Source organism: Symphalangus syndactylus, chromosome 7 (genome assembly GCF_028878055.3).
Source record: "Symphalangus syndactylus isolate Jambi chromosome 7, NHGRI_mSymSyn1-v2.1_pri, whole genome shotgun sequence".
Lineage (NCBI taxonomy): Eukaryota > Metazoa > Chordata > Mammalia > Primates > Hylobatidae > Symphalangus > Symphalangus syndactylus.
Genome location: NC_072429.2, coordinates 7,450,462 through 7,464,722, shown reverse-complemented (window position 1 = coordinate 7,464,722; position 14,261 = coordinate 7,450,462). Strand labels below are relative to the sequence as shown.

At 53.4% G+C, this 14,261-nt stretch overlaps 1 protein-coding gene across 4 annotated transcripts in view; it reads left to right on the top strand.

Moving 5' to 3' along the window:
* Nucleotides 1-14,257, top strand: part of SQSTM1 (sequestosome 1) — a 32,138-nt gene extending 17,881 nt beyond the window's left edge. For 2 of the 4 annotated variants that reach the window (XM_055284954.2, XM_063642495.1), the window contains 7 exons: nucleotides 2,505-2,600; nucleotides 3,247-3,476; nucleotides 3,571-3,712; nucleotides 4,532-4,612; nucleotides 11,764-11,975; nucleotides 12,322-12,517; nucleotides 13,406-14,257. In XM_055284954.2, coding sequence (XP_055140929.1) covers nucleotides 2,552-2,600; nucleotides 3,247-3,476; nucleotides 3,571-3,712; nucleotides 4,532-4,612; nucleotides 11,764-11,975; nucleotides 12,322-12,517; nucleotides 13,406-13,563 — 1,068 coding nt within the window. In that variant the 5' untranslated portion in view covers nucleotides 2,505-2,551 and the 3' untranslated portion in view covers nucleotides 13,564-14,257. Of the gene's footprint in view, nucleotides 1-369; nucleotides 677-2,504; nucleotides 2,601-3,246; nucleotides 3,477-3,570; nucleotides 3,713-4,531; nucleotides 4,613-11,763; nucleotides 11,976-12,321; nucleotides 12,518-13,405 lie in introns of those variants that run through there. The other 2 variants (XM_055284953.2, XM_063642494.1) reach the window with 2 other exon arrangements.
* Nucleotides 14,258-14,261: the final 4 nt, after the last annotated feature.

The window sequence follows — 14,261 nt, the reverse complement described above, 5'->3', positions numbered from 1 at the left end:
CAGTGCCCACTGGGCGGCCTAGCAGCCTCCTGATATGGGCGCTGTGTCCCCCTCTCCCTACACTGGGTACCCCCAACTGAGGATATTGCTGAGTCATGGCCAGGCCCAAGCCTGGGAGGGGCGAGGGGCTGGACCCCCGCCAGTACCCTGATCCCAGGTGCAGAGGCTGGAGCCCAGGCCAGTATGAGTGCCAGGGCCGGTTTCTTGGGGTCCTTGGTGCACCGGGGCAATGAAGAGAGGGGTCAGCAATGAGGGGGCCGGGAGACCTGGAGCGAGGGGTAGCGGGGAAGGGGAGAATAGTGAAGGGGCCTCTGCAGGGCGGCTCTCGCGCCGCGACGACGGTGGCGGGGGAGGGGAGGGCGCGACAAGCTCCGCCCCTCTCGAGGCGGGGCGGGGCCTCCGCGTTCGCTACAAAAGCCGCGCTTCGGCTGCGGCCAGGACGGCCCGTTTTCCGCCAGCTCACGGCTCGCTATGGCGTCGCTCACCGTGAAGGCCTACCTTCTGGGCAAGGAGGACGCGGCGCGCGAGATCCGCCGCTTCAGCTTCTGCTTCAGCCCCGAGCCTGAGGCGGAAGCCGAGGCTGCGGCAGGTCCCGGGCCCTGCGAGCGGCTGCTGAGCCGGGTGGCCGCCCTGTTCCCCGCGCTGCGGCCCGGCGGCTTCCAGGCGCACTACCGCGGTGAGCGGGCCGGGGAGCGGCGGGGGCGGTGACGCAGGCCGGGCACGACCTCCTGCCGGAGGGTGGCTGTCCCCTCCCTTCTCGCCGATGCCTGGCGGGCCGTGAGGGGGTCTGCTCTGGCTGCTCCCTGGGTGGCGGTGGCCTGCATGGGTCCCCAGTTCGGCCATGGGTGCCGGCCTGGTGACTGGAGTGGTGACCAAGGCGGGGACCCGCTGCTCAGCGTTGGCCCCCTGGGGCGGTGGAGCCCTGCCGGCCGGGGGTTCGAGCCTGGGGGCGTCAGACGCCCCCCCACCCCCCGCGCTGTTGGGGATTTTGGCAAGGACGCGCCGGGGCGAACTCTCTGGCTCTCCGCGGGAACCGGGTGGTCAGGCGGGCACTCGGGTTACACTGACATCTTGCTGCGCCAGGTGGTGGGTTCAGATAATGCCCTGGAGGAGCCCGGGGAGCGCCGGCGGAGGGGAGGGAGTGACGCGGGTAAACAAGCGCGGGGGTGCGGGGGACTCGCGAGCGCCGCGACAGCGCCTGGGAGGAGGGCACTGATTGCCGGCGGAACGCTGCGGGCCAGTACAGATGTTTTCCCATTGGCAAGTGGAGAGGGACAAAACGAGAACGTTCTTCAGTAGTGTTGGTGTGGGCACAGAAGCCCAGGAACTGTTTCCTGCTGCGCTGGTGTGACCTGTGGCTGCTGGGGGTGGGGTTAGGGAGGTGGTTGTGGCCAGGAGGCGGGGAGGTGGCCAAAGCCGGCCCCTGGGAGGGGGCAGTGCTAGGACCTCCCTCTGGAGGGCTGCCTGCCTGCCAGGCCCTCTCCTATTCTTAAAAAAAAAATTTTTGTGATGTTATTGAGCTGTAATTGACATAAGGGTTCACCCATTTAGTGTACAAGTCAGTGGTTTTCACCATTTTCATAGGTTTGTGGACCATATTCAATGTGAGAGCTTTTCATCACCTTATAAACGCCATATATACCTTTTATCACCCCCCTATCCACATGCCCCCAGCAACCTCCTTTCCGTATCTATTCATCTTGCAATCCTGGACATTTCATGTAAATAGAATCAGACAATGTCGTCTTGCAAGTGGTTTCTTTCACTTAGTGTAATGTGTTCAGTGTTGTGGCACATATCAGTACTTCGTTTTTTTTGGAGGAATAATATTCTGTTGTATGGAGAGGCCATGTTTTGTTTACCTGTTCATTGGTTGACAGACATTTGGGTCGTTTGCACCTTTGGGTGCCTCACCTGTACGCACGGTGGATGGTGTGGTTTGGTCTGCACAGTTGTCTTTAAAGCCATTTGAGCTCACATGTATCTGTCACAACTGGAGACTACATACAAATACATGTTTTTTAGCTTTGTTAGGGAAGGAAGCAGGCAGATGCCCTCGTCTCCTTTACTCCCAAGCCACTAGAAGTCTAAGGCCTTTGTGGGGCTGGGCCCCTCAGGAGCAGGTCACAGGCAGGGATCTCCCACGGTTGAAGATGGACATGGGCCTGGTCTGATGTGGAATGAGGTAGCACGTTTCTGAAGCGGCAGCTGGCCCAAGGCTAAATAAGTGCAGCAGCCGAAGCTGCTGTTGCCCCTTTGCCCAGGCCCTCCGTCCCCTGCATGTGGCTGTGGTCCAGGGCCCAGGTTGGAGCACTCACCTTCCAGGAGGTGCCAGAGCAAGGGGGCAGTCTTGCCTCTCACTCCTGCCCTCCGTGGCTCAAGTAGGTGTGTTCCAGTTTATAGCCCTGTGAGTGTCCCTTTCATACTGGCCTCAGCCCGTTCCAGCAGCTTATGTCCAGCTGAGAACCCCTGGGTGCTCATGTGCTGTCTTTTAAACAATCTAGATGAGGACGGGGACTTGGTTGCCTTTTCCAGTGATGAGGAATTGACAATGGCCATGTCCTATGTGAAGGATGACATCTTCCGAATCTACATTAAAGGTAAGGGGCTGGTTGGGCGCGGTGGCTCACGCCTGTAATCCCAGCACTTTGGGAGGCCGAGGCGGGCAGGTCACCTGAGGTCAGGAGTTTAAGACCAGCCTGGCCAACGTGGTGAAACCTTGTCTCTACTAAAAATACAAAAATTAGCCGGGTGTGGTGGTACGCGCTTCTAGTCCCAGCTACTCAGGAGGCTGAGATGAGAATCGCTTAAACCTGGAGAGCGGAGGTTGCCACGAGCCGAACTCACACGACTGCGCTCCAGCCTAGGCAACAACAACAACAACAAAAAAGACATATTAAGTGCTGTGCCTGACCTGAGAAAGAGGAGTCCATGTTCACTCTAGGGATGGGGTCTGCTGCCGTGGTGCTTGGGTGAAGAGCATGGCCCAAGCTGTGCAGACAGGGCTCTTTGCTGCTGCTCTGCTGCCTGGGCCACAGTTCCCGGGTAATAGACACAGGGACTGGGAACCTCCTAGCAGGTTCTTGGTTGCTCTGCTGCCCTCACCTAAGCGGCTGAATTTTGTGTGGACTCCACACTGGAGAGCAGGGCCAGGGGCCTTGCTGGCAGTGACAGCCCCACAGTGATGATAGAGGGGGAGGACTTTAGGGGGCCCCACCCTACCGGCTCTCTCTACCCTTCCTGTAGAGAAAAAAGAGTGCCGGCGGGACCACCGCCCACCGTGTGCTCAGGAGGCGCCTCGCAACATGGTGCACCCCAATGTGATCTGTGATGGCTGCAATGGGCCCGTGGTAGGAACCCGCTACAAGTGCAGCGTCTGCCCAGACTACGACTTGTGTAGCGTCTGTGAGGGAAAGGGCTTGCACCGGGGACACACCAAGCTCGCGTTCCCCAGCCCCTTCGGGCACCTGTCTGAGGTGAGCAGGCCCTCTGTGTAGGCCTGGGGTGGGCTCAGGGTGGCAGGAACCTTGACCCGCTCACTGCCTGCCCCTCTGCTAATTCCTCCCCCAGGGCTTCTCGCACAGCCGCTGGCTCCGGAAGATGAAACACGGGCACTTCGGGTGGCCAGGATGGGAAATGGGTCCACCAGGAAACTGGAGCCCACGTCCTCCTCGTGCAGGAGATGCCCGCCCTGGTCCCACGGCGGAATCAGGTGAGGCTTGCGTTGGAACCGGCTTCTGTTTGGTGACAGTAGTCAGGCAGCCTGTGTGCAGGGCCCTTGTGCAAAGCCTGTGTGCAAGGCAAGAATTCAGGATACCTCCCCACCTTCCCAGTGTCCTATGATCGCACAAGAACCCTGCAAAGTGGGGGGGTATTCTCTGCATTTCCCAAATGGGGAAACTGAGGTGCCTAAGTGCCTGAGGCCACACATTCACCTGCACAGCCCTTCCCACCTCAGGAGGCTGCCCTCCTGAGGTACACTGAGGTGCAGGCAGGGAGGCCCTTCCAGCCCAGGGATCTTTGATGCACTTTGTTCTCTTTTGTGATGGTTGTCAGGAAGATCAGAGCCGAAGTTGCTGAAGTCCTTTTAAACATAGTTAGAAGTTAAAGACCCTTAGCTTTGTAGTCCAGATTTTTGGATTCTGATTTTATTAATGTTACTGTGTCCTGTGAATCACCTCACCCTTGGGGACAAAGATGGGGATGTTTGCTTGACTTTGAGTAAATAACATATTTACTCAAGGATGTCATCAGTATTCACAGTGGACTGAGCCTGAGCCTCTCTGGGGTTGCTGAGCACCAGGGTCACAGTTGAGGGGGAACGGCACGGGAGAGTGGAGAGGCTCTCTGTGCGGGGCCGGGGGGTGCAGAGTGGGAGGAAGGAGAGGGGGATGCTGAGTGGGCCACTGGACAAGACGTCTGGGTTAAAGGTCACCCGGGAACACAGGGACCTTGTCAAGAAGGTGACGGGACTGTGACAGGTACCCAAGGCATTAAAGATATCTTTATCTGATCTTTGTAAAAATCAAAGCTTCTGCTCCATCGGAGGATCCCAGCGTGAATTTCCTGAAGAACGTGGGGGAGAGTGTGGCAGCTGCCCTTAGCCCTCTGGGTGAGTGCGCCTCCTTGCCCAGTGCTTCCCTGACTCAGACTGCACTTTATGTAACTTTTCACCTGGAATACTGCAGAGGAATGGGTAATTGACATGCCCTTGACACCGGTGAGGATTTGTTGCCTCAAATCAACCTTCAGTAGTGCTGGACCACAGGCAACTCAGGTTGAATTCCCTGACAAAATTCTCGAGCTTTCTACATGGAGTGAAGTAGAATCAGCCGGCATTTAGTTGGGATAATCCCTGTAAGGGAGGGTGACCAGACTCTGGTTGCAGGTCTTGCCTGTCACCTCTGACTGCCCTCCTTTGGGTGAACAATAGTCTGCATTTTCCCCTAAGCCAGGCCTTGGGATTTGGACTTTTGAGGACCTGGGTAGTAGTTAGTTGACATGCTATTTATCTTTTTCTTCTTTTAGTTTACAACCCCCCAAACCTTTCCGCTGCTTCTGAGTGCTGGGCCTGCCTCAGAGCGGGGAGAAGGTGGAGGCAGGTGCTCTGGGTGACACCCAGTTCTGGTGCCTCAGGTTGCACAGTGGGTCTGTGGGGTGGGGGAAGGGGCCACCTGACCCCAGGCATGAGCTCAGGCTCTGAGACCCCTCCCTGCTGGGCCTTAGAAAGTGCCTGTTGCGTCTAGCTAAGGGTCTGGGGCGGGTGCTGCAGGGTTAGGCATGTGGCAGTGAGAATCGGTGAATGAAGCCAACTTCTAGTTGAAGATGACGGTGGATCCGTCATGGCAGATGGATCGCTGGGACACCTGCATCTCTCACTAGAAGAGTGAGCTTGTTTTTGCGACCACAGTGGCAGGCTGTGTCCACCCAGCCTGTCCAAAGGTTGTGTTCAGTGTCTGAAAGAATGCTGCTAGGAGTGGCGTCCGAACCCTGCCTGCTGCCTCCTGTGGCTACAGGGCATGACTGCCATCTGCTCCAACCCTGCTCATTCCACTTTTTTTTTTTTTTTTGAGATGGAGTCTTGCTCTGTCATGGAGGCTGGAGTGCAGTGGTGCCATCTCTGCTCACTGCAACCTCCCCCTCCTGGGTTCAAGCGATTCCCCTGCTTCAGCCTCCTGGGTAAGTGGGATTACAGGTACCCGCCACCACGCCCAGCTAATTTTTGTATTTTTTTTAGTAGAGACGGGGTTTCGCCACGTTGGCCAGGCTGGTCTTGAACTCCTGACTTCAGGTGATCCACCCACCTTGGCCTCCCAAAGTGCTGGGATTACAGGCATGAGCCACTGTACCCAGCCTTGCTCATTCCACTTTGAGGTGGCAGTGACATCTTGGCATTGCTTCTGAACTAAACAGCCCAAACACACATGGCTTCTGTACTAGAGTTTAGAGGCGAAGTCAGAGAATAGGAAAGAAGAATCGCTAGTCTGGTTTTTTTTTTTTTTTTTTTTTTTTTTTTTTTTTGAGACAGACTTTCACCCTTGTCGCCCAGGCTGGAGTGCAGTGGTGTGATCTTGGCTCACTGCAACCTCTGCCTCCTCCCAGGTTCAAGTGATTCTCTGGCCTCAGCCTCCCGAGTAGCTGGGACCACAGGCAACCACCACCACGCCCGGCTAATTTTTTGTATTTTTAGTAGAGACGGGGTTTCACTGTGTTAGCCAGGATGGTCTCGATCTCCTGACCTCGTGATCCGCCCGCCTTGGCCTCCCAAAGTGCTGGGATTACAGGCGTGAGCCACCACACCCGGCCCTCAGATGTCTTTGAGCACTAAAAGCTAATGGCTTAAAGTGGATAGAATTGCTTTCTCCTAACTAGGGAGGAGCCTGGAGCTCTACAAACAAGGAAGATTTTAGTAAAATAGACTGAGTGGTTTCAGCTGAGGAGAGCCAGTCGCGGAGTGGCTTAGACTGTTGTATAAGTTAGTGCTAGTTTCTTTCCTTTCTTTATGAGCAACTATAAGCCGGATGACTCACAGGTTAACTGCCTAGAAGGGACTGTTCCCAGAGCAGGGCCCAAAGGGGAACGAGTCAACAGCTGCCTCCCGGTGGCAGTGTGTGTGGGGTAAGCGGCGGCTTTCATGTGAAGTGCCAAGGCCTTTTGGTGGTGGGGGGGTGAGAACTCACTGAGGGAGCCACCGAGACCCAGGCTGCTCCTGGCGGTGAGGCTGCAGGCCCCGAGATGCAGGACACGAAGCCACAGGGCCCCTCCTGGTCACGGTATCTTTGATAAACCGACACGCAGAGGCTTTGTGGGGCAGCAGGGCACAGAGCATCATCTAGTCTTTTTTTTTTTTTTTTTTTTAAGTGAAAGCAAATTTCTTAAGAAAGTAAAGGAATACAAGAATGGCTACTCCATAGACAAAGTAGCCTGTCCAGTCTTATTATAAGGCCTGAAATCTCAGGCTTTCATCATCAAGTTGGAGAGATCCTAATTCTGTGATTTCTCTGATCTGTTTACAGGCGAGTCTCGTTACCCATTTAAAAAGCATATGGGTATTGTTTGTACTATTCTTTCAACTTTTTGTTTGTTCCAACCTTTTTTCTTTTTCTTATCTTTTTTTTTTTTTTTGAGACAGACTTTGCTCTTGTTGTCCAGGCTGGAGTGCAATGGTGTGATCTTGGCTCACTACAACCTCCGCCTCCCGGGTTCAAGCAATTCTCCTGCCTCAGCCTTTCCAAGTAGCTGGGATTACAGGCACGTGCCATCACGCCTGGCTAATTTTGTATTTTTAGTAGAGATGAGGTTTCTCCATGTTGGTCAGGCTGGTCTCGAACTCCTGACCTCAGGTGATCCGCCCGCCTTGGCCTCCCAAAATGCTGGGATTACAGGCGTGAGCCACTGTGCCCGGCAGCTTCAACCTTTTCATAATCACAAGTTGGGAAGAATAAAGGAGAAAAATAATTTAAATATTACAGATGGAGGTACTTGTAGTTAAGCCTGCTTCTACCTCTGCTCCCCCCTTAAACTCTATTGAAATAAGAGGAAAGTGCTTACACAAAAAAGAAAACACTATAGACAAAGTAACAGAGGAAAAGACAAACGTGATCAGCTTTTGGAAGATGGAAATGGAGGGAGGGTGGCAACCTGCTGAGGGAAGCTTCAGAAATCTCTGTGCCAGAACAGGGCATCCTGGTGAGAAGCAAGACCATCTGTTCCGGTACCAGGAAAGGCAAGAGGTGGGAGTGATGGGGGACAGGAACAAGGGGGGAGGGTTGAAAACCTCTAGTGAGTGTCAGAGACTCAGTACTCACTGAGTTAGTGTCAGTTAGAGTGTCAGTGGGCCAGATGATGGCTCTTGCCAACAATTGAAGGAGACCTCATGTTCAATTCCAGAAGCACCTGACCCAGGGAAGCTTCAGCATGGGATACCAGAGACACAGGGCAGGGTGAGGCACCAGCCTGAAACTGGGCATCCCGAATGAGCCATGGGCCCAGCAGTCAGTTCCCTGGCCAGGCAGGAGGTGGGGAGTCCCTGCTGAGGGAGGCTGAATGCCCCCAGAGAAGTGTCCTACAGCTCCTGCCTGCCAGACCCCCCGGCACCCTGCAGAGGGAAAGTTGGTGATGGCGCTGGCCCCACAGAAGGCTTCCTGTCAACCTTTCTTAGTGCTTCAGTGGGATCAGCCAGCCTTGGGTCACCAGCCATCTGAGGAAAGCCCCACACGTGGGAGAAAAGGTCTTAAAGGGAAGAGAATGTTAATGCCCTCAGTGAGATACAAAAGAGTATTGTCTGCATGAAAAAGGAACAGGATACTATAAAAAGGATAACAAAGGGAACAAAGTTCTTGAAATTAAAAAATGTAAATAGAAAAAAAACTTCAAAAGAAGACTTAGATTCTAATATTGTCTCAAGCAGATATTCCAAAAGCAAGATCGAGATAGGAGAGGAAAGAGAAACTAACGCAGGAACAAGTCTAGAAGCCCAATATAGGATGAGTAGGAATTCCAGAAAGAATAGAAAACTGAAAGGAGGAAATGAACATAGGATGCAAGACAGTTTCTTGGCGCCAGGCATGGTGGCTCATGCCTGTAATCCCAACACTTTGGGAGACCAAGGCAGGCAGGTGACTTGAGCTCATGAGTTTGAGACCAGCCTTGGCAACAGAGGGAGACACCGTCCCCCACTTCCCGTGTCTACAAACACTACGAAAACTAGCCAGGCATGGAGTTGTGTACTTATGGCCCCAGCTACTCGGGAGGCTGAGGTTGGGGATGGCTTGAGCCTGGGAGGCAGAGGGTGCAACGAGCCTGGATTGTACCACTGCACTCCATCCTGGGCGACGGAACCAGACCTTGCCTCAAAAAAAAAAAAAAAAAAAAAAAAAAAAAGTTTCTTGGCAATGAAGACGTTATCTTCTAGATTGAAAGCGGCTGCCAATGACTGAGAAAGACCCCACAGCAAAGCTTATCGTTGTCAAGTGTCAGAACCCTGAGGATAAAGAAAGAGGGGCTTCTGTAACTCTAGGTTATTGTAAATACTTGGGAATACAAAGAGCAAACAAACATGAACAGCTAGGAGACAATGGAACAACTGATGACTCCAGAAATTAGTTAAAAAGGCTTTTCGGCCTAGAATTGTTTTGTTTTTGAAACAGGGTCTGTCATCTGGGCTGGAGTGCAGTGGTTACAGTTGTCTCGATCTCGTGGGCTCAAGTGATCCTTTTGCTTCAGCCTCCCAAGTAGCTGAGACTACAGGCATGTGCCACTGTGCCTAGATATTTTTTTCTTTTTCTTCCCCCCACCCTGAGTCGGAGTCTCACTGTCGCCCAGGCTGGAGTGCAGTGGTGCGATCTCAGCTCACTGCAGTTTCCACCTCCTGGGTTCAAGCAATTTTCTGCCTCAGCCTCCTGAGTAGCTGGGACTACAGGCACCCGCCACCATGCCTGGCTGATTTTTATATTTTTACTAGAGATGGGGTTTCACCATCTTGGCCAGGCTGATCTTGGACTCCTGATCTCATGATCCACCTGCCTTCACCTTCCAAAGTGCTGGGATTACAGGTGTGAGCCACCGTGCCCAGCCCTGTGCCTAGCTATTTTAAAATTTTTTTGTAGAGATGGGGTGTCTTGCCATGCTGCCCAGGCCGATTTTGAACTCCTGGGCTCAAGAGATCTCTCATGTTGTTCTCCCAGAGTGTTAGGGTTACATGCCTGAGTCACTGTGCCTGGTCCAGCCTAGAATTCTATACCCAGCTAAAATGATCAAGTATCAGGGCAGAACAAAGTTACTTTCTGGTATACAGTCTTAATTATTTTAACCTTGGTTTGAACCACATGAAGAGGGAAACCCAAAATGAAGCACAGAGGTATTAGGAAACGGGAACTAACAGGACAGAGGGTGAAAGTAAAGGCGGCCACAGCATCACAGTGGAGCCTGCCCAGAGAGCTGCCAGTCCTGGCTGGAACAGGAGGCTGCACAGCGAGGGGCACTCTCTATGGAAAACACCAGAACGAGTGGGGCCTCTGATCCACTTCACCCTTGTAGAAAACTACGGAGATGCTGTGGGAGAACATGGGGAAAGTTAGCAAATGCAAAGAGAAGGCAGGCTGGGCGCAGTGACTCACACCTGTAATCCAAGCACTTTGGGAGGCCAAGGCGGGCAGATCACCTGAGGTCAGGAGTTCAAGAGCAGCCTGGCCAACATGGTGAAACCCCGTCTCTACTAAAAATACAAAAATTAGCTGGGCATGGTGGCACGTGCCTGTAGTCTCAGCTACTCGGGAGGCTGAGGCAGGAGAATCACTTGAACCTGGTGGGCAGAGGCTGCAGTGAGCCGAGAGATTGCGGCACTGCACTCCAGCCTGGGCAAGAGAGCGAGACTCCGTCTACAAAACAAAAAAAGGAAAAGAGAAGCCATCATCAGTGGTAGGAAAACAAAAAGCTATACAAGGAAACAGTCTGCTACCTGACCCAGCAAAGAACATTTAGGTAGAGGTACTAGCTGAAACATTGAATGTTCTTTTTGAATTTTTTTTTTTTTTTTTTTTTTTTTTGAGATGAGTCTTGCTCTTGTCGCCCAGGCTGGAGTGCAGTGGCGCCATCTCAGCTCACTGCAACCTCCGCCTCCCGGGTTCAAGCGATTCTCCTGCCTCAGCCTCCCGAGTAAGTGAGACTACAGGCGAACAGCACCACGCCCAGCTGATCTTTTGTATTTTTAGTAGAGACGAGGTTTCACCGTTAGCCAGGATGGTCTCAATCTCCTGACCTCATGATCTGCCTGCCTCGGCCTCCCAAAGTGCTGGGATTACAGGCATGAGCCACCGCGCCTGGCCTACTGAATGTTCTTTTAACAAAAAATTGAGTCTTGGAAAGGGTAGTGGAAGGAGAGGCAGATACTGGTCTAGAGTAGGAAATGCACAGCTATGAACTCAGCAGGCAAGAACAGCATGAGCTGAAAGGGCACAGGGAGGCTTTGGGGAGTGGGATGGGGGCAGGGAGTGTGCACCACAGCCTTTGGCAACTGGTGACTCTTAAGCTGTGTGTGGAGACTTTTGACACATTTAATTTCAAAAATAGTGCAGGTGATTCTCCCGTCCCTGGTGAGTCACGTGAGCCTGGAGGTGTGCAGGTGCCCTGCGCTGCCAGTGTCGGGCCCCATGCCTCGCCTGCATGGCCTGTCCACCTCCCTGAGGAGAGTCCCAGCGTTAAGGTGCGTGTATGTGTCGTCGTACAAAGCCTCTGTGCAGGTGTCAGGAGGCACATGGCCTTCCATCACTGTGGCTGGAGGTGCTTGCCACAGGCAGTACTGGCTCTCCCTGTACTTAGGGCCTGGCCCTACCTGCTGTGTGGCCTATGTCCTGCATGGTTAGGAAAAACAAGGTCTCTTTGGACTTTCTGGCTCAGAAGCTGACCTTAGATGCTAGCTGAGGTTAATGTTTTACTGAATTGGAGAAAGAGAAAGGTCCAGTATCATGGGCACACCGAGAATGTTTCCAGAAGCCACAGAGATTTGTAGCTGGCATACTGGGAGAAGCCTGACTCATGAGTTTGCATCGTCTGGTCCTATACTGGCTGTGTGATTCCGGGGTCGAGTTGGGTAGGAGAACCTAGCACCTGCATCCACACGCTGAGTGCCACCATCCAGACCCTCACCTGCTTGTGGGGACTGAACATGCGATCTTCGTGAGTCTGTAGTCCCCACAGGCCAAGCTCCTGCTTGCAGGTGCATCCTTGGGGGAACTTCACAGCTCTTTCCTCCTTGGCCTCTAGGCATTGAAGTTGACATTGATGTGGAGCACGGAGGGAAAAGAAGCCGCCTGACCCCCGTCTCTCCAGAGAGTTCCAGCACAGAGAAGAGCAGCTCACAGCCAAGCAGCTGCTGCTCTGAACCCAGCAAGCCGGGTGGGAACGTTGAGGCCGCCACGCAGTCTCTGGCGGAGCAGATGAGAAAGATCGCCTTGGAGTCCGAGGGGCGCCCTGAGGCAAGCCTGTGCCCCTCCCACCACCTGGGACCACGGCCAGCCTAGTGATTTGTGGCCTGCACCTCCGCCTCACCCTCAGCACCTATGCAGCCCCACGTAGAAAACCCGAGGGAGCTGCTGCTGCTGCAGTGATGTCTGTGCCATTCAAGTCACTCTGGGAACCTGCTAGAACTTTGTAGTTACTTGGTCTTTATGAGTGGCTCACTGTTCCCCCTAGACCCCTGCAGCCTTAAACGCACGTGTGCATGCATGCTCCCCGACTGTTTGTTTGCCAGGAGTCAGTGCCATGGTCAGGCTTGGCCTGTTGTGCGTGTCTCCTGTGTGCTCATGGTGAGTTTTGTTCCAGGAACAGATGGAGTCGGATAACTGTTCAGGAGGAGATGAAGACTGGACCCACTTGTCTTCAAAAGAAGTGGACCCGTCTACAGGTGAACTCCAGTCCCTACAGATGCCAGAATCCGAAGGGCCAAGCTCTCTGGACCCCTCCCAGGAGGGACCCACAGGGCTGAAGGAAGCTGCCTTGTACCCGCATCTCCCGCCAGGCAAGTGAACCAAGAGGTTTTGTACATATTCCTACCTTTCCCTTCAGAGCATCCTGCCCCCTTCTGATTTCAGTGACACAAACAGAAGGATGGGATGTTCTCCACTGCAGGGCTGTCTGTAGGTGTGGGAGGTTAGGAGTTGGTTTTGTCCTCTTATGTGTACCCTGAGCAATAGCAAGTAAGTTCTGCTAATGCAGAAGTTCTAAAAATGTTTTTCTTTAAGCAAACTCCAGAGCCAGGAATATTAATTGTAGGAGTTTCTAAAACTTAACATGCAGACCAGGAATTAAGGCAGGTGTGACACAGAGAGGGGGCAGCACTGGGTGTGTCCCTACTACTCACACTCAGTGTCCCCTCAGGGAGTGCTGGTCTGAGAGTGGGGGTCAAAGATCCCTGTAGGAGCCAGGCAGACGCCACCATTGAAGTGGATGGTGTGGAAGGCAGCAGTGGGGCATGGGGACAGCTGACGGAGACTCCCCATTGTCACATGGCAGCCATGTGTAAACCAAGGTCCGTGTGCACAACCTGCTGTGGGCTGCCGGTGTGTGTCTTCTCTGCCTTAGGGCAGGGGATGGCGAGCTATGGCCTCTGGGCCAAGAGTAGTTCTTATGTTTTAAAATCAAAAGATGTGACAGTTAGATGAAACGCATATTTCAGTGTCCATCGATAGTTCTGTTTACATACCACCTGGCTGCCTTGTGTCGCAGTGGCAGAGTTGAGCCCTTTACAGGGAAAGCAGGTCCACTGTGGCCTGTGAGGGCCAGAGTTCTGGGCAGGCTCGGACACTGGCAGGCCCTGGTCCTGGCTGGCCAAGGCAGGAGGGTATGTGTTTCGGGTCACTCACAGGGCTCGGCACCACTCCTCATGGCTTCCTTCCTGTTTTGGCAGAGGCTGACCCACGGCTGATTGAGTCCCTCTCTCAGATGCTGTCCATGGGCTTCTCTGATGAAGGCGGCTGGCTCACCAGGCTCTTGCAGACCAAGAATTATGACATCGGGGCGGCTCTGGACACCATCCAGTATTCAAAGCATCCCCCGCCATTGTGACCGCTTTTGCCCACCTCTTCTGTGTCCCCCTCTTCTGTCTCATAGTTGTGTTAAGCTAGTGTAGAATTGCAGGTCTCTGTACAGGCCAGTTTCTCTGCCTTCTTCCAGGATCAGGGGTTAGGGTGCAAGAAGCGATTTAGGGCAGCAAAACAAGTGACATGAAGGGAGCATCCCCGTGTGTGTGTGCTGATGTTTCCTGGGTGCTCTGGCTCCTTGCAGCAGGGCTGGGCCTGCGAGACCCAAGGCTCGCTGCAGCATGCTCCTGACCACTCCCTGCAGGGGCTACATTAGCAGCCCAGCACATAGCTTGCCTAATGGCCTTCCACTTTCTCTCTTTTTTTTTTTTTAAATGACTCATAGGTCCCTGACATTTAGTTGATGATTTTCTGCTAGAGACCTGGGACGCTCTGATTTTAGACAAAGTAAGCCTAGGTGTTGTCAGCAGGTAAGCAGGGAGGGGGCTGGCCTGGCACAGGCAGTGGGGAGGCTGGTGTTGTGGGCTTCCTGCTGGGACTGAGAAGGCTCACGAAGGGCATCCGTAATGTTGGTTTCACTGAGAGCTGCCTCCTGGTCTCTTCACCACTGTAGTTCTCTCATTTTCACACCATCAGCTGCTTTTAAAATAAGATCTCTTTGTAGCCATCCTATTAAATTTATAAACAATCTAATTAAATGGCATCAGCACTTTAACCAATGAC